The 20895-nt window shown below is 46.3% G+C and overlaps 1 protein-coding gene across 3 annotated transcripts in view; it reads left to right on the top strand.

Moving 5' to 3' along the window:
* Positions 1-20895, top strand: part of KALRN (kalirin RhoGEF kinase) — a 256773-nt gene that overhangs the window by 42085 nt on the left and 193793 nt on the right. For all 3 annotated transcript variants that reach the window (XM_073551939.1, XM_073551935.1, XM_073551934.1), the window contains exons 8-15: positions 696-870; positions 2852-3047; positions 3272-3438; positions 12784-12903; positions 16048-16266; positions 16350-16502; positions 17972-18086; positions 18560-18675. In XM_073551939.1, the coding sequence (XP_073408040.1) occupies positions 696-870; positions 2852-3047; positions 3272-3438; positions 12784-12903; positions 16048-16266; positions 16350-16502; positions 17972-18086; positions 18560-18675 (1261 nt within the window). The remainder of the gene's footprint in view (positions 1-695; positions 871-2851; positions 3048-3271; positions 3439-12783; positions 12904-16047; positions 16267-16349; positions 16503-17971; positions 18087-18559; positions 18676-20895) is intronic.

Raw genomic sequence — 20895 nt, 5'->3', positions numbered from 1 at the left:
CAGAGCCGAGTTTCTTCTGCGTTCTGAGACGCGGGGGCAGAGCCGAGTTTCTTCTGCGTTCTGAGACGCGGGGGCAGAGCCGAGTTTCTTCTGCGTTCTGAGACGCGGGGGCAGAGCCGAGTTTCTTCTGCGTTCTGAGACGCGGGGGCAGAGCCGAGTTTCTTCTGCGTTCTGAGACGCGGGGGAAGAGCCGAGTTTCTTCTGCGTTCTGAGACGCGGGGGCAGAGCCGAGTTTCTTCTGCGTTCTGAGACGCGGGGGCAGAGCCGAGTTTCTTCTGCGTTCTGAGACGCGGGGGCAGAGCCGAGTTTCTTCTGCGTTCTGAGACGCGGGGGCAGAGCCGAGTTTCTTCTGCGTTCTGAGACGCGGGGGCAGAGCCGAGTTTCTTCTGCGTTCTGAGACGCGGGGGCAGAGCCGAGTTTCTTCTGCGTTCTGAGACGCGGGGGCAGAGCCGAGTTTCTTCTGCGTTCTGAGACGCGGGGGCAGAGCCGAGTTTCTTCTGCGTTCTGAGACGCGGGGGCAGAGCCGAGTTTCTTCTGCGTTCTGAGACGCGGAGGCAGAGCCGAGTTTCTTCTGCGTTCTGAGACGCGGGGGCAGAGCCGAGTTTCTTCTGCGTTCTGAGACGCGGGGGAAGAGCCGAGTTTCTTCTGCGTTCTGAGACGCGGGGGCAGAGCTGAGTTTGTTCTCTGCTCCTCAGGGACTCTGCGGTCTCCAGCAATAAAACTCCGCACAACAGCTCCATCAGTCACATCGAGTCAGTTCTGCAGCAGTTGGACGAGGCTCAGGTTCAGATGGAGGAATTATTTCATGAGAGGAAGATAAAGCTGGACATCTTCCTGCAGCTGCGCATCTTCGAGCAGTACACGATCGAGGTGAGTCGTGACGGCTGCCATGGTTATGCCTATATAATTGGTGTAATAGGTTCTTCTTGCACAGATGTAGCAGAGTTCAATGTCACTGCATCATTTTAGCTGAAAAATGCAATAAAATCTTATCAGAAACTGCAACAAAAAGTCTAAGGGTGTGTGCACGTGTTGTGGATTCTACTGCGGATTTGTCCCAGAATCTGCTGCGTTGAACAGTACCATTATAATCAATGAAAAACGAAAACCGCCGTGCACATGCTGCGGATCTTTCCTCACGGATCAGCTGTGGATTTAAATTCGCAGCATGTCAATTCTTTGTGCGGATTCCTTAGCGGTTTGACCCCTGCTCCATTATAGTTATCCGCAGGTGTCAATACGCAGGGGAATACTGCACAAAATCCGCAGGTAAAATGAAGATCATTTTACCTGTGGATTTAGCCAAATCCGCGCGGAAAAATCCGCAGGACAATCCGCACCCTGTGCACATACCCTTCACAATACCTTACACATTCATGTGTATTTAGTCATGGCCGAAAGTGTTGGCACCCATGAAATTATACCAGAAAATGAAGTATTTCTCACAGATCATTATTACAATTACACATTATTTAAAAGGCAAATTGGATATAAATTCACACAAAACCCCAGAAATGGGCCGGAGAAAATTGTTGGCACCCTCACCTTAATATTTGGTTTCACCCACTGGAATAAATAATTACAACCAATCGCTTCCTAGAACCATCCACAAATTTCTTCCTCCTCTCAGCCGGGATCTTGGACTCTTCTTACAATCTGCTCCCGATCTCATATTTCACCTTCTCCGAACAGCGATTGTAAGATCTCTCCACAGAGGATCAATGGGATTTAGATCCGGACTCATTGCTGCCACTTCAGAGATCTCCAGCGCTTTGTTTCCATCCAGTTCTGGGGGCTTCTTGAAGTATGTTTGGGGTCATTGTCCTGCTGGATGACCCATGACCTAGGATGCAAACCCAGCTTTCTGACACTGGGCACTATATAGCCACCCAAAATCCTTTGGTAATCTTCAGATGTGATGATGCTTTGCACACAGTCAGGTTACCCAGTGCCAGAGGCAGCAAAACAACCCCAAAACATCAGTGACCTACCACCATATCTGACTGTAGGTACTGTGTTCTTTTCTTTGTAGGCATCATTCTGCTTTCGCTACACAGAATGATATGCTTTACCAAAAAGCTTTATATTTGTCATATATGTCCACAAGAATCTTTTCCACAAAGATTTTAGATTAATCACATATATTTTGCAAGTTGCAATCTTTCTTTTTATGTCTGTGTCAGCAGTGGGGTCTTCCTTTGTCTCCTGCCATAGCGTTTTATTTCATTCCCATGTGGACAGATAGTTTGCACTCATACTGATGCTCCCTGAGCCAGCAGGACCGCTTGGATATCTCTGGACCTTGTTTGGGGCTTTTCCACCATCCCGACTATCTTACCTTACAAGCTTTCATCAATTTTTCTGTCGTCCACATCCAGGGAGATTAGCTACATGGCCATTGGTTGTAAACTTCTTGATTATGTTGTGCACCGTGGACAAAGGAACATCACGATCTCTGGAGATGGACTTGTAACCTGGAGATGGCTGATATTCTTCAGTAATACTGGTTCTCCAGTCCTCAGACAGTTCTCTTCTCCTCTTTCCGTTCTCCTTGTTTACTTTGGAACCTACAGACACACAATGCAAAGACTGAGTCAACTTCTCCCCTTTAATCTGGTTTCAGGTGTGAATTTTATATCCTGTTTTTTTGTGCTGTTCAATACACAAAAAAGGAAATAAACGTGTCATTAACAAAACCTGGGGAATTGTAATAATGTTCTGGGAGAAATACTTCATTTTCTGGAACAATTTCGAGGGTGCCAACAGTTTTGTCCTTGACTGTATTTATGTGTGTGTATAAAATATATGTAATATAATGTGTGTGCCGCCCCTATAATGGCTCTTCATGCAGGTGACGGCTGAGCTGGACGCCTGGAACGAGGATCTTCTCCGTCAGATGAATGACTTCAATACTGAAGACTTGACCCTTGCGGAGCAGCGCCTGCAGCGTCACAAGGAGCGGAAACTAGCCATGAACAACATGACCTTTGAGGTGATCCAGCAGGGGCAGGACCTGCACCAGTACATCATGGAGGTGCAGGCATCCGGTAAGTCTGCCATCATCTGTGGCACCATGCAGGAGATAGGTTGGTAGGTGCCTCTGGAGCCGGACATGACACATTACTGTGATTGTGGCCTGGAGGTGGCGGCATGTAGTTGAACATGTGAGGATTTTGGATTGGGTGGAATGTGACTATGGTGGGCACATGAGGTGGGCGAGTGTGGTCAGTGCTGATCAGCGGATAATGTGCCGCCTGTTCCCCTCCTCTAGGCATTGAGCTGATCTGTGAGAAGGACATAGACCTGGCCACTCAGGTGCAGGAATTGCTGGAGTTCCTCCATGAGAAGCAGCACGAGCTGGACATGAACGCGGATCAGACCCACAAGCGTCTGGAGCAGTGTCTGCAACTGCGCCACCTGCAGGCTGAGGTCAAGCAGGTATGTGCCCCTAGTGTCTGATAATGGGTATCTAGTACCTTGTACCGCTATACCACCATATCTATAGGAGTGGAAAGCAGGAACGTGAAGTGTCTGCTTTGGTGGAAGTCAGAGATAGATAATCTACCGTCACTTATACAGTGTGTAGAATTTTCAGTAGTGCAGATTGTGAAGTTTATGCACGCACGCACGGTTCGGAAAGTATTCAGACCCCTTTACATTTTTCACTCTTTGTTTCATTGCAGCCATTTGGTAAATTCAAAAAAGTTCATTTTTTTCTCATTAATGTGCACTCTGCACCCCATCCTAACTGAAAAAAAGCAGAAATGTAGAAATTTTTGAAAATTTATTAAAAAAGAAAAACTGAAATATCCCATGGTCATAAGTATTCAGCCCCTTTGCTCAGACAATCATATGTAAGTCACATGCTGTCCATTTCCTTGTAATCCTCCCTTAGATGGTTCTACTCCTTCATTGGAGTCCAGCTGTGTGTAATTACACTGATAGGACTTGATTTGTAAAGGCGCACACCTGTCTATAAACTGTGTTCCAAATTATTATGCAAAAAGAGTTTCGGAGTGATAAGGTTAGAATTTTTTGTCATTTACACTCATTGCTGGTGATGTGTGTCCGTGCTCTTTATATCACTGATAGCAATTGCAGAGACCTGTGCACATTAGTTTGGCCGGTGTGTCCAAATAAAGGCAAGACTACTGAAGAAGGCTGTTCCACATTATTAAGCAGCCGACATTTTTTGCCAAAATGGGAAAGAAAAAGGATGTGTCTGCTGCTGAGAAGCCACAAATTGTGGAGTATTTAGGTCAAGGCATGACTACAATCACCATTGCCAAGACACTTCATCGTGATCATTGCACAATCAAGAAGTCTGTCGCTGATTCCCAGCACACACGTGTGCGAGCTGATAAGGAAACATTGAGGACTCTTTCCAACAGGCAATTGCGTCAGGTTAAAAGAGCAGCTGCAAAAATGCCTTGTCATAGCAGCAGACAAGTTTTTGAAGCTGCTGGTGCCTCTAACGTCCCCCGAACAACAAGATGCAGGGTCCTTCAGAGGTTTGCAGCTGTGCGTAAGCCATCCTGTCCACCACCTCTATCCACTGCACACAAGCAGAAGCGGCTCCAGTGGCCAAACGAGACATGAAGACTGATGAGGGCCGTGCAACGCTCGATGGTCCAGATGGATGGAGCGGAGGATGGCTGGTTGATGGACACCCCATGAAAACACGGCTAAGGTGCCAACAAGGAGGAGGTGGAGTAATGTTTTGGGCTGGAATCATGGGGAGAGAGATTGTCGGCCCCTTTAGGATCCCGGAAGGGGTAAAGATGAACTCCATAATCTATGTGGAGTTTCTAAAACAGCACTTCCTGCCATGGTTCAAGAGGAAGAACCGTGCTTTCCACAGCAAGATCATTTTCATGCCTGATAATGCACCGTCTCATGCTGCAAATAACACATCTGCCTCTCTGGCTGCTATGGGCAGAAAAGAGGACAAACTTATGGTGTGGCCACCATCTTCCCCGGACCTCAACCCCATTGAGAACCTCTGGAGCATCATCACAAGGAGCGTCTATGATGGCGGGAGGCAGCTCACATCTAAGCAACAGCTCTGGGAGGGGATTCTGTCCACAGGCAAAACAACTGGAGCACAAACCATCCAAAAACTGACAAATCCAATGGACGAGAGAGTTCAGAAGCTTCTTTCCAACAAGGGTCCTATGTGCAAATGTAACATCACCCAGAAGAAAGTTTTGACTTGAAAACTTTGATATCATTTTGTAATAAGCTGATAATGCTTATAACTTCACAACTCACCATTGTTTTGTTCAAAATAAAAATAAAAAGGTTGAAATCTCTGCTGTGCATAATAATTTGGAACATGCATTCCGAGTGTTTCTTATTTTTAAAAATATACTGTTTTCATAGGCAGATTGTTCAAAAACATTACAATTATACTAGAATATTAGATGACTGGAAAATAACAAGGACTGCAATTCATAGAGGTAATTTAGAGAAAATAGGAGGAAATATTTTTTGCATAATAATTTGGAACACAATGTATAAGACCTCACAGCTCACAGTGCATGTCACATCAAATGAGATTCATGAGGCCAAAGGAACTGGCCAAGGAGCTCAGAGACAGAATTGTGGCAAGGCACAGATCTGGCCAAGGGTAGAAAAGAATTTCTGCAGTACTCAAGGTTCCTAAGAGCACAATGGCCTCCATAATCCTTAAATGGAATAACTTTGAGACCACCAGAAGTCTTCCTAGACCTGGCCGTCCAGCCATATTACTATATATATTACTGTATCACACTGAGGAGAAGGGTGGCCATATTACTATATATATTACTGTATCACACTGAGGAGAAGGGCGGCCTTATTACTATATATATTACTATATCACACTGAGGAGAAGGGCAGCCATATTACTATATATATTACTATATCACACTGAGGAGAAGGGCAGCCATATTACTATATATATTACTATATCACACTGAGGAGAAGGGCGGCCTTATTACTATATATATTACTATATCACACTGAGGAGAAGGGCGGCCATATTACTATATATATTACTGTATCACACTGAGGAGAAGGGCAGCCATATTACTATATATATTACTATATCACACTGAGGAGAAGGGCGGCCTTATTACTATATATATTACTATATCATCACTGAGGAGAAGGGCGGCCATATTACTATATATATTACTATATCACACTGAGGAGAAGGGCGGCCATATTACAATATATATTACTATATCACACTGAGGAGAAGGGCGGCCATATTACTATATATATTACTATATCACACTGAGGAGAAGGGCGGCCATATTACTATATATAATACTATATCACACTGAGGAGAAGGGCGGCCATATTACTATATATATTACTATATCACACTGAGGAGAAGGGTGTCCATATTACTATATATATTACTATATCACACTGAGGAGAAGGGCGGCCATATTACTATATATATTACTATATCACACTGAGGAGAAGGGGGGTCATATTACTATATATATATTACTATATCACACTGAGGAGAAGGGCGGCCATATTACTATATATATTACTATATCACACTGAGGAGAAGGGTGTCCATATTACTATATATATTACTATATCACACTGAGGAGAAGGGCGGCCATATTACAATATATATTACTATATCACACTGAGGAGAAGGGTGTCCATATTACTATATATATTACTATATCACACTGAGGAGAAGGGCGGCCATATTACTATATATATTACCATATCACACTGAGGAGAAGGGCGGCCATATTACTATATATATTACTATATCACACTGAGGAGAAGGGCGGCCATATTACTATATATATTACTATATCACACTAAGGAGAAGGGCGGCCATATTACTATATATATTACTGTATCACACTGAGGAGAAGGGCGGCCATATTGCTACAGTGGGGAAAAAAAGTATTTAGTCAGTCAGCAATAGTGCAAGTTCCACCACTTAAAAAGATGAGAGGCGTCTGTAATTTACATCATAGGTAGACCTCAACTATGGGAGACAAACTGAGAAAAAAAAATCCAGAAAATCACATTGTCTGTTTTTTTTTCATTTTATTTGCATATTATGGTGGAAAATAAGTATTTGGTCAGAAACAAGCAATCAAGATTTCTGGCTCTCACAGACCTGTAACTTCTTCTTTAAGAGTCTCCTCTTTCCTCCACTCATTACCTGTAGTAATGGCACCTGTTTAAACTTGTTATCAGTATAAAAAGACACCTGTGCACACCCTCAAACAGTCTGACTCCAAACTCCACTATGGTGAAGACCAAAGAGCTGTCAAAGGACACCAGAAACAAAATTGTAGCCCTGCACCAGGCTGGGAAGACTGAATCTGCAATAGCCAACCAGCTTGGAGTGAAGAAATCAACTGTGGGAGCAATAATTAGAAAATGGAAGACATACAAGACCACTGATAATCTCCCTCGATCTGGTGCTCCACGCAAAATCCCACCCCGTGGGGTCAGAATGATCACAAGAACGGTGAGCAAAAATCCCAGAACCACGCGGGGGGACCTAGTGAATGAACTGCAGAGAGCTGGGACCAATGTAACAAGGCCTACCATAAGTAACACACTACGCCACCATGGACTCTGATCCTGCAGTGCCAGACGTGTCCCACTGCTTAAGCCTGTACATGTCCGGGCCCGTCTGAAGTTTGCTAGAGAGCATTTGGATGATCCAGAGGAGTTTTGGGAGAATGTCCTATGGTCTGATGAAACCAAACTGGAACTGTTTGGTAGAAACACAACTTGTCGTGTTTGGAGGAAAAAGAATACTGAGTTGCATCCATCAAACACCATACCTACTGTAAAGCATGGTGGTGGAAACATCATGCTTTGGGGCTGTTTCTCTGCAAAGGGGCCAGGACCACTGATCCGGGTACATGAAAGAATGAATGGGGCCATGTATAGTGAGATTTTGAGTGCAAACCTCCTTCCATCAGCAAGGGCATTGAAGATGAAACGTGGCTGGGTCTTTCAACATGACAATGATCCAAAGCACACCGCCAGGGCAACGAAGGAGTGGCTTCGTAAGAAGCATTTCAAGGTCCTGGAGTGGCCTAGCCAGTCTCCAGATCTCAACCCTATAGAAAACCTTTGGAGGGAGTTGAAAGTCCGTGTTGCCAAGCGAAAAGCCAAAAACATCACTGCTCTAGAGGAGATCTGCATGGAGGAATGGGCCAACATACCAACAACAGTGTGTGGCAACCTTGTGAAGACTTACAGAAAACGTTTGACCTCTGTCATTGCCAACAAAGGATATATCACAAAGTATTGAGATGAAATTTTGTTTCTGACCAAATACTTATTTTCCACCATAATATGCAAATAAAATGAAAAAAAAAACAGACAATGTGATTTTCTGGATTTTTTTTTCTCAGTTTGTCTCCCATAGTTGAGGTCTACCTATGATGTAAATTACAGACGCCTCTCATCTTTTTAAGTGGTGGAACTTGCACTATTGCTGACTGACTAAATACTTTTTTGCCCCACTGTATATATATTACTATATCACACCGAGGAGAAGGGCGGCCATATTACTATATATATTACTATATCACACTGAGGAGAAGGGCGGCCATATTACTATATATATTACTATATCACACTGAGGAGAAGGGCGGCCATATTACTATATATAATACTATATCACACTGAGGAGAAGGGCGGCCATATTACTATATATATTACTATACCACACTGAGGAGAATGGCGGCCATATTACTATATATATTACTATATCACACTGAGGAGAAGGGCGGCCATATTACTATATATATTACTATATCACACTGAGGAGAAGGGCGGCTATATTACTATATATATATTACTATATCACACTGAGGAGAAGGGTGGCCATATTACTATATATATATTACTATATCACACTGAGGAGAAGGGCGACCATATTACTATATATATTACTATATCACACTGAGGAGAAGGGCGGCCATATTACTATATATATTACTATATCACACTGAGGAGAAGGGCGGCCATATTACTATATATATTACTATATCACACTAAGGAGAAGGGCGGCCATATTACTATATATATTACTATATCACACTGAGGAGAAGGGCGGCCATATTACTGTATATATTACTGTATCACACTGAGGAGAAGGGCGGCCATATTACTATATATATTACTGTATCACACTGAGGAGAAGGGCGGCCATATTACTATATATATTACTATATCACACTGAGGAGAAGGGCGGCCATATTACTATATATATTACTATATCACACTGAGAAGGGCGGCCATATTACTATATATTACTATATCACACAGAGGAGAAGGGCGGCCATATTACTATATATATTACTATATCACACTGAGGAGAAGGGCAGCCATATTACTATATCACACTGAGGAGAAGAGCGGCCATATTACTATATATATTACTATATCACACTGAGGAGAAGAGCGGCCATGTTACTATATATATTACTATATAATCACTGAGGAGAAGGGCGGCCATATTTCTATATATATTACTACATCACACTGAGGAGAAGAGCGGCCATATTACTATATATATATTACTATGTCACACTGAGGAGAAGGGTGGCCATATTACTATATATATTACTATATCACACTGAGGAGAAGAGCGGCCATGTTACTATATATATTACTATATCATCCTGAGGAGAAGGGTGGGCATATTACTATATATATTACTACATCACACTGAGGAGAAGAGCGGCCATATTACTATATATATTACTATATCACACTGAGGAGAAGGGCGGCCATATTACTATATATATTACTATATCACACTGAGGAGAAGGGCGGCCATATTACTATATATATATTACTATATCACACTGAGGAGAAGGGCGGCCATATTACTATATATATTACTATATCTCACTGAGGAGAAGGGCGGCCATATTACTATATATATTACTACATCACACTGAGGAGAAGGGCGGCCATATTGCTATATATATTACTATATCACAATGAGGAGAAGGGCGGCTATATTACTATATATATTACTATATCATCACTGAGGAGAAGGGCGGCCATATTACTATATATATTACTATATCACACTGAGGAGAAGGGCGGCCATATTACTATATATATTACTATATCACACTGAGGAGAAGGGTGGCCATATTACTATATATATTACTATATCACCACTGAGGAGAAGGGCGGCCATATTACTATATATATTACTGTAACACACTGAGGAGAAGGGCGGCCATATTACTATATATATTACTATATCACACTGAGGAGACGGGCGGCCATATTACTATATATATTACTGTATCACACTGAGGAGAAGGGCAGCCATATTACTATATATATTACTATATCACACTGAGGAGACGGGCGGCCATATTACTATATATATTACTGTATCACACTGAGGAGAAGGGCGGCCATATTACTATATATATTACTATATCACACTGAGGAGACGGGCGGCCATATTACTATATATATTACTGTATCACACTGAGGAGAAGGGCGGCCATATTACTATATATTACTATATCACACTGAGGAGAAGGGCAGCCATATTACTATAAATTACTATATCACACTGAGAAGTGCGGCCATATTACTGTATATATTACTGTATCACACTGAGGAGAAGGGCGGCCATATTACTATATATATTACTGTATCACACTGAGGAGAAGGGCGGCCATATTGCTATATATATTACTATATCACACCGAGGAGAAGGGCGGCCATATTACTATATATATTACTATATCACACTGAGGAGAAGGGCGGCCATATTACTATATATATTACTATATCACACTGAGAAGGGCGGCCATATTACTATATCACACTGAGGAGAAGGGCGGCCATATTACTATATATAATACTATATCACACTGAGGAGAAGGGCGGCCATATTACTATATATATTACTATACCACACTGAGGAGAATGGCGGCCATATTACTATATATATTACTATATCACACTGAGGAGAAGGGCGGCCATATTACTATATATATTACTATATCACACTGAGGAGAAGGGCGGCTATATTACTATATATATATTACTATATCACACTGAGGAGAAGGGTGGCCATATTACTATATATATATTACTATATCACACTGAGGAGAAGGGCGACCATATTACTATATATATTACTATATCACACTGAGGAGAAGGGCGGCCATATTACTATATATATTACTATATCACACTGAGGAGAAGGGCGGCTATATTACTATATATATATTACTATATCACACTGAGGAGAAGGGCGGCCATATTACTATATATATTACTATATCACACTGAGGAGAAGGGTGGCCATATTACTATATATATATTACTATATCACACTGAGGAGAAGGGCGACCATATTACTATATATATTACTATATCACACTGAGGAGAAGAGCGGCCATATTACTATATATATTACTATATCACACTGAGGAGAAGGGCGGCCATATTACTATATATATTACTATATCACACTGAGGAGAAGGGCGGCCATATTACTATATATATTACTATATCACACTGAGAAGGGCGGCCATATTGCTATATATATTACTATATCACACTGAGGAGAAGGGCGGCCATATTACTATATCACACTGAGGAGAAGGGCGGCCATATTACTATATATATTACTACATCACACTGAGGAGATGGGCGGCCATATTACTATATATTACTATATCACACTGAGGAGAAGGGCGGCCATATTACTATATATATTACTATATCACACTGAGGAGAAGGGCGACCATATTACTTTGTATATTACTACATTACACTGAGGAGAAGGGCGGCCATATTACTATATCACACTGAGGAGAAGGGCGGCCATATTACTATATCACACTGAGGAGAAGAGCGGCCATGTTACTATATATATTACTATATCATCACTGAGGAGAAGGGTGGCCATATTACTATGTATATTACTATATCATCACCGGGGAGAAGGGCGGCCATATTACTATATAAATTACTACATCACACTGAGGAGAATAGCGGCCATATTACTATATATATTACTATATCACACTGAGGAGAAAGGCGGCCATATTACTATATATATTACTATATCACACTGAGGAGAAGGGCGGCCATATTACTATATATATTACTATATCACACTGAGGAGAAGGGCGGCCATATTACTATATATATTACTATATCGCACTGAGGAGAAGGGCGGCCATATTACTATATATATTACTATATCACACTGAGGAGAAGGGCGGCCATATTACTATATATATTACTATATCACACTGAGGAGAAGGGCGGCCATATTACTATATATATTACTATATCACACTGAGGAGAAGGGCGGCCATATTACTATATATATTACTATATCGCACTGAGGAGAAGGGCGGCCATATTACTATATATATTACTATATCACACTGAGGAGAAGGGCGGCCATATTACTATATATATTACTATATCACACCGAGGAGAAGGGCGGCCATATTACTATATAACTATATCACACTTATATTGGAGCACAGTCACACTACGTGGGATGAGGGGATCTGTGACTCCACTCCTGGGGGTTCTGCTTGGACAGTTGACAACTTTTGTGTGACTAAATTAGTGGCTGCAGTGGTTGTCACCTAACTCCAGATCCCGGGAGTCGCATGATCCCGTCATATTTCCGGGGCCTCTCACTCGTCTCTTACTAACATGAAACTTTCCTTTCTTTGCTGCACACAGGAGGTCGGGGCAGTGATGGCTGACATGTCCTCTCTCTTCCAGGTGTTGGGTTGGATTCGTAATGGGGAGTCTATGTTGAACGCCAGCTTGGTGAACGCTAGCTCCTTGTCTGAGGCTGAGCAGCTCCAGAGGGAACACGAGCAATTCCAGATGGCGATTGAGGTGATTGGATGGGGAGGAAAGTCCTGCAGACTATTATACTCCTATAATCTACAGTCTTAAAGGGCCAGTGACGCCGCAGCCTGATAACATTGTACAGTCTGCACCTTGAAATGACTGACAACAGGGCGCTTTAGCAAATGACTTACGGATATATTGATGTTATTGGGCTCTTCCTACCCCACCCTTGTATATCAGTTTCGGGTGATCACCCTCGCTGTGACGTGTGACTTTCCAGGGTGATCGTCCTCTCTGTGACGTTTGACTCTCCCGGGTGATCGCCCTCGCAGTGACGTGGGATTCTCCCTGGGTGATTGCCCTCGCTGTGATGTATACCTCTCCCGGGTGATCACCCTCGCTATGTATTCCTCTCCAGGGTCATCGCCCTCGCTGTGATGTATACCTCTCCCGAGTGATCACCCTCGCTGTGATGTATACCTCTCCCGAGTGATCACCCTCACTGTGATGTATACCTCTCCCGGGTGATCACCCTCACTGTGATGTATACCTCTCCCGGGTGATCACCCTCGCTGTGATGTATACCTCTCCCGGCTGATCACCCTCGCTGTGATGTATACCTCTCCCGGGTGATCACCCTCGCTGTGATGTATACCTCTCCCGAGTGATGACCCTCTCTGTGATGTATACCTCTCCCGGGTGATGACCCTCTCTGTGATGTATACCTCTCCCGGGTGATCACCCTCGCTTATGATGTATACCTCTCCCGGGTGATGACCCTCGCTGTGATGTATACCGCTCCCGGGTGATCACCCTCGCTGTGATGTATACCTCTCCCGGGTGATCACCCTCGCTTATGATGTATACCTCTCCTGGGTGATGACCCTCTCTGTGATGTATACCTCTCCCGGGTGATCACCCTCGCTGTGATGTATACCTCTCCCGAATGATCACCCTCGCTGTGATGTATACCTCTCCCGGCTGATCACCCTCGCTGTGATGTATACCTCTCCCGGGTGATCACCCTCGCTGTGATGTATACCTCTCCCGAGTGATGACCCTCTCTGTGATGTATACCTCTCCCGGGTGATGACCCTCTCTGTGATGTATACCTCTCCCGGGTGATGACCCTCGCTGTGATGTATACCGCTCCCGGGTGATCACCCTCGCTGTGATGTATACCTCTCCCGGGTGATGACCCTCTCTGTGATGTATACCTCTCCCGGGTGATCACCCTCGCTGTGATGTATACCTCTCCCGGGTGATGACCCTCGCTGTGATGTATACCTCTCCCGAATGATCACCCTCGCTGTGATGTATACCTCTCCCGGGTGATCACCCTCGCTGTGATGTATACCTCTCCCGGGTGATGACCCTCTCTGTGATGTATACCTCTCCCGAATGATCACCCTCGCTGTGATGTATACCTCTCCCGGGTGATGACCCTCGCTGTGATGTATACCTCTCCCGAATGATCACCCTCGCTGTGATGTATACCTCTCCCGGGTGATCACCCTCGCTGTGATGTATACCTCTCCCGGGTGATCACCCTCGCTGTGATGTATACCTCTCCAGGGTCATCGCCCTCACTGTGACGTGCAACTCTCCCGGGTGATCAACCTCGCTGTGATGTGTAGCTCTCCCGGGTGATCGCCCTCGCTGTGACGAGTAACTCCCTGGTGATCGCTCTCCCTGGTGATCAACCTCGCTGTGACGTGTAGCTCTCCCAGATGGATCGCCCTCGGTGTGGCATGCGACTCACCCAGGTGATCACCCTCGCTGTGGCATGCGACTCACCCGGGTGATCACCCTCGCTGTGACCAGTATCTCTCTCGGGTGATCATCCTCGCTGTGACGTGTAGCTCTCTCGGGTGATCGCCCTTGCTGTGACTTGTGACTCTCCCGGCTGATCGCCTTCGATGTGACTTAACTCTCCATGATGATCACCCTCGCTGTGACGTGTGACTCTCCCAGGTGATCGCCCTTGTTGTGACATGTGACTGTCCGTGATGATCGCCCTCTCTGTGACGTGTGACTTTCCAGGGTGATCGCCCTCGCTGTGACGTGTGACTCTCCCGGGTGATCGCCCTCGCTGTGACGTGTGACTCTCCCGGGTGATCGCCCTCGCTGTGACGTGTGACTCTCCCGGATGATCGCCCTCGCTGCCAGGGCTGTGGAGTCGGTAAGCCAAACCTGCGACTCCGACTCCTCAATTTCCCTTACACCGACTCCGACTCCACGACTCCGACTCCGACTCCCACACATATTGCTTATATTTAAGTGAAAAATTTATTGTAGTACAATGTGAACCTCAGACATTTAATCATTTTTATTATCCAATAATCAAGATACTTAGATAGAACAGAATATATATTGGTGTACTACCCGGTTTTCATTCTTTTTGGTACAGATACGATATGGATACAGATATGGATAAATGGATATATAGATAGAGCAGATTTCTAATCTGCTTTTGCTATTGAAAACATTATCTATGAGCTCAAAAACCTTTCAGGTGATGCGGTTTTTTGAAAAGATGATCAGATTTTGCAGCTGAAAAACGTATCCTCAAAAAACACAGGAAAAACGCTGTGTGTGAATGTAGCCTTAGATCAGGAATAGAACAGCCATTTATAGGACATTTCATAACTTTCCCAAACTCCTATGAAAAAATATTCAGCACATCCTGCATTGATTTACTGTACCCAATTTATTATATATTTTAGGAGTCGGAGTCGGTCCATTTTATACCGACTCCAACTCTGACTCCACCAAAATGAGCTCCGACTCCGACTCCCGACTCCGACTCCACAGCCCTGCTCGCTGCAGTGGAGAATTTTCGTGCTCTTTAATTTGCCTGGTCTCGAGGCTCCCTGGTTTCTCTGTTCTCTTGGTTCGTGGCTCCCTGGTCTTTTATCTCCCGGGTCTTTTAGCCCCTTGATCTCGTGGCTCCCTATTTTCGTGGCTCCCTGGTTTCTTAGTTTTCTTGATTCGTGGCTCCCTGGTTTCTCGGTTCCCAGGCTTCTCGGTTCTCTGGTCTTGTGGCTCTCTGGTTTCTCGGTTCCCTGATTTCTCGGTTTCCAGACTTCTCGATTCTCTGGTCTCGTGGCTCCCCGGTCTCGTGGCTCCCCGGTCTCGTGGCTCCCCGGTCTCGTGGCTCTCTGATCACACGGTCTTTTCTTTACACAGTCCCTGTTTCACGCCAGCTCCTTACAGAAGACGCACCAGAGCGCTCTGCAGGTGCAGCAGAAGGCGGAGGCGCTGCTCCAGGCTGGCCATTACGATGCGGACGCCATTCGGGAGTGCGCAGAGAAGGTCGCCATGCACTGGCAGCAGCTCATGCTGAAGATGGAGGACAGATTGAAGCTGGTCAATGCCTCGGTGGCCTTCTACAAGACCTCAGAGCAGGTGGGTGACCACGTGCAGCAGGACGGGGGAAGGGATATCTTACACTTGATCCACCGTCACGTGTTCTCCCTTTCCTGGTCAAGGTTTGCAGTGTCTTAGAAAGTCTGGAGCAGGAATACCGGAGGGACGAGGACTGGTGCCGGGGACACGATAAACTGGGACCAACTCCGTCTGACATGGATCATGTGATGCCGCTGATAAGCAAACACTTGGAGCAGAAGGAAGCCTTCCTCAAGGTGATGAATGGTGGGGTTGCAGCCTGTGCTAAGCAGGGGAGTGTCATGTATTGTACATTGTGAGGTGCAGCCCCTGAGCCATGGCCCCTCTATAATGTCTGCTCTTCTGGGGGGGGCGTGTAATAAATTATGAAAAATTGATCCAAAAATGGTATCCAACTGTTTAATCATATATATCCCTTGGGCCGTGTAATACACATTGTCAGGTGCAGCCCCCGACCCTCAGGTGCGGCCCCTCCATAAAGTCTGCTCCTCCGGTGCTGTGTAATACACAGTGTCAGGTGCAGCCCCCGACCCTGAGCTGCGGCCTCTCTATAATGTCTGCTCCTCCGGGACTGTGTAATACACAGTGTCAGCAGCAGCCCCCGACCCTGAGCTGCGGCCTCTCTATAATGTCTGCTCCTCCGGTGCTGTGTAATACACAGTGTCAGGTGCAGCCCCCGACCCTGAGCTGCGGCCTCTCTATAATGTCTGCTCCTCCGGGACTGTGTAATACACAGTGTCAGGTGCAGCCCCCGACCCTGAGCTGCGGCCTCTCTATAATGTCTGCTCCTCCGGTGCTGTGTAATACACATTGTCAGGTGCAGCCCCCGACCCTGAGCTGCGGCCTCTCTATAATGTCTGCTCCTCCGGGGCTGTGTAATACACAGTGTCAGGTGCAGCCCCCGACCCTGAGCTGTGGCCTCTCTATAATGTCTGCTCCTCCGGGGCTGTGTAATACACAGTGTCAGGTGCAGCCCCCGACCCTGAGCTGTGGCCTCTCTATAATGTCTGCTCCTCCGGGGCTGTGTAATACACAGTGTCAGGTGCAGCCCCCGACCCTGAGCTGCGGCCTCTCTATAATGTCTGCTCCTCCGGGGCTGTGTAATACACAGTGTCAGCAGCAGCCCCCGACCCTGAGCTGCGGCCTCTCTATAATGTCTGCTCCTCCGGTGCTGTGTAATACACAGTGTCAGGTGCAGCCCCCGACCCTGAGCTGCGGCCTCTCTATAATGTCTGCTCCTCCGGTGCTGTGTAATACACAGTGTCAGGTGCAGCCCCCGACCCTGAGCTGTGGCCTCTCTATAATGTCTGCTCCTCCGGTGCTGTGTAATACACAGTGTCAGGTGCAGCCCCCGACCCTGAGCTGCGGCCTCTCTATAATGTCTGCTCCTCCGGTGCTGTGTAATACACAGTGTCAGGTGCAGCCCCCGACCCTGAGCTGCGGCCTCTCTATAATGTCTGCTCCTCCGGGGCTGTGTAATACACAGTGTCAGCAGCAGCCCCCGACCCTGAGCTGTGGCCTCTCTATAATGTCTGCTCCTCTGGGGGCCGTGTAATACACAGTGTCAGGTGCAGCCCCCGACCCTGAGCTGCGGACCCTCTGTCTGCTCCTCTGGAGGTCGTGTAATACAGTGTCAGGTGCAGACCCTGAGCCGCGGCCCCTCTATAATTTCGCCTCCCACCGTGTGATGTCTTTTCTCCTGCAGGCCTGCACTTTGGCGCGGAGAAATGCTGAGGTTTTCTTAAAGTACATTCACCGTAACAACGTCAGCATGCCAGGAGTGGCCCCACACACACGGGGGCCCGAGCAACAGGTGAAAGGTGAGTCCTGCCACACATGTGAGGGTGGTCTCTTCTCTGCACTGCGGGGGAGGGGCACTCTGAGATCGCTGGGCACCGTCTACGGTGGGTTGTGACCAGCTGCCGCGCCCTATAGAGATCCATCACCTGTGTGATTGTGCAGCCCGGCCCTGGAAATATGGCGGAGCGTGATACACGTGCGGCTCGTGGAGTCTCTGCAGCCTCTCCTGCTCTGTATGATGGCGCTGGAGGCCGGAGCGATGGCCGTTATTGGAGATTACTGGCAGTGCCCAGAAACTCTGCGGATTGCTTGATGGGCGCTCCTCCCGCCTCGTATATCGGCCTTTGTGGGACAGACACAAGACCACCGGGTGCAGAGGTCACCAGTGTCTCCCCTCTGCCGGCCTGTCCTTGCCGAGGCGACGGAAGCAGGGTGTATGGATTGTGGAGCTGTGGTGGCTTCTGTGTCAGGTGACGCTGTGGTCATTTTGCAGCCATCCTCAGCGAGCTGCTCCAGAGGGAGAACCGGGTGCTGCACTTCTGGACCCTGAAGAAGAGGCGCCTGGACCAGTGCCAGCAGTACGTGGTGTTCGAGAGGAGTGCCAAGCAGGTAAGCGGTCACCCGACGAGCATCCCCAGGCAATCATCACCCGTCGCCTATTGTCTTTCATGGGGTCAGCCATTCTGGACAGGTGTGAACATTGCCCATGAAGGATCTTCACCATCTTCTCTTTTCCTTTCTTAGTGATTTGTCTGCCATCTGCTGGTAATAATAATAATCTTTATATAGCGCCAACATATTCCGTAGCGCTTTACAGTTTAACAGTTCCAAACACAAGTCATAAGTAACAACGTTGACAATACAATAACTTAAATAAAATAAGCCGCCCCTGCTGGTGGGAGCTTACAATCTACAATGAGGTGGGGGAGATACAGAGTACAGGTGTGTATTTACAATGGTGTATTTACAGTGATGGTCCAGCCGTCTTGAGGAAGTGAAGGATGGATGGAGATAGTGAATGGGCTACACACGCACACTTACACATAGAATGACTGTGATTAGGGAACGTGATAGGCCGCTCTGAACAAATGTGTTTTGAAGGCGCGCCTGAAACTATGCAAATTGTGGATAGTCTTGGGGTAGAGCATTCCAGAGGATTGGCGCAGCGCGGGAGAAGTCTTGGAGTCGGGAGTGGGAAGTGCGGATTAGTGCAGAGGTTAGATGAAAGTCGTTTGCAGAGCGCAGCGATCGGCTAGGCCGATAAACAGAAATGAGGGAGGATATGTAGGTGGGTGCCGCACTGTGGAGAGCTTTGTGGGTGAGAACAAGTACTTTGAATTGGATCCTATAATGAATGGGCAGCCAATGTAAGGACTGGCGAAGAGCGGACGTGTCCGAGTATGGCCAGATGGACGATCCTGGCCGCTGCATTAAGGATGGACTGGAGAGGGGATAGTCGAGTGACGGGGAGGCCAATTAATAGAGCGTTACAGTAGTCCAGGCGGGAGTGGATCAATGCAACAGTGAGGGTTTTTGTTGTTTCCAAGGTGAGAAACGGGCGGATTCTAGAGATGTTCTTTAGGTGTAAGCAGCAAGAGTGGGCAAGACATTGTATATGGGATGTGAAGGAGAGATTGGTGTCAAACATAACACCCAGACAGCACGCCTGCTGCCGGGGTGTTATTATGGTGCCACCCACGGAGAGGAAAATGTCAGATTTAGGGAGGTTAGTAGAAGGCGGGAGCAGAAGTAGTTAAGTTTTTGAGAGGTTAAGTTTCAGATAGAGAGCGGACATGATATTGGAGACTGCGGACAGACAGTCACTGGCGTTCTGTAGTACAGCGGGGGTAAGGTCGGGGGATGACGTGTATAGTTGTGTGTCATCAGCATAAAGATGGTACTGAAAGCCAAATCTGCTGATGGTCTGTCCAATTGGGGCCGTGTAGAGAGAGAAGGGGGCCAAGGACTGAGCCCTGAGGAACCCCGACAGCACGAGGAAGAGATGACGTGGAGCCAGCGAACAAAACACTGAAAGAGCGGTCAGAGAGATAGGAGGAGAACCAGGAGAGAGCAGTGTCCTTAATGCCTAGTGACTGGAGCCTAGAGAGTAAGAGACGGTGGTCGCAGAAAGGTCGAGAAGAATGAGCAGAGAGTGGTCACCGTTACATTTTGCTGTCAGAAGGTCATTGGTCACTTTGATGAGTGCAGTTTCAGTCGAATGTAGGGGACGGAAGCCGGACTGTGAAGGGTCTAGAAGGGAGAGAATGGAGAGGTAACGGGTAAGGCGGGAGTAAACTAGGCGCTCCAAGAGTTTAGAGATGAAGGGGAGATTGGAGACTGGTCTGTAGTTGTTTGTGCAGGATGGGTCGAAAGCGGGTTTCTTTAGTAATGGAGTAACAATGGCGTGTTTGAAGGAGGTCACAGCCAGTACTTCATATTTCTGGGTCTCCATTATATAGGTAATAATAATTATTTATATAGCGCCAACATATTCCGCAGCACTTTACACTTACGCGGGGACATGTACAGACAATAAATTCAATACAAGTTAAGACAATTCAAACAGTGACATTAGGAGTGAGGTCCCTGCTCGCGAGCTTACAATCTACAAGGAAATGGGGGGGGGACACAGTAGGAAAAAGTGCTTGTTATTTCAGGTCTGGCAATTATAATAAATAGGGATTTTCATATAAAGCTGCATGACCCGGTCATCAGCCCGTGTGTGTGCAATAGTCAAGTATCAAGTGCAGTTATCGTGTGCATGGAGGGTGTGGGGACAGATGAATAGTAGGGTGCAGATCCAGAATAATATTTGGAAGGAGGGAACAG

The sequence above is a fragment of the Dendrobates tinctorius genome, unplaced genomic scaffold (assembly GCF_039654945.1).
Source record: "Dendrobates tinctorius isolate UK_male_01 unplaced genomic scaffold, ASM3965494v1 ptg000182l, whole genome shotgun sequence".
In the NCBI taxonomy this organism is placed as follows: Eukaryota; Metazoa; Chordata; class Amphibia; order Anura; family Dendrobatidae; genus Dendrobates; species Dendrobates tinctorius.
This window is presented reverse-complemented; position numbering and strand designations above follow the sequence as displayed.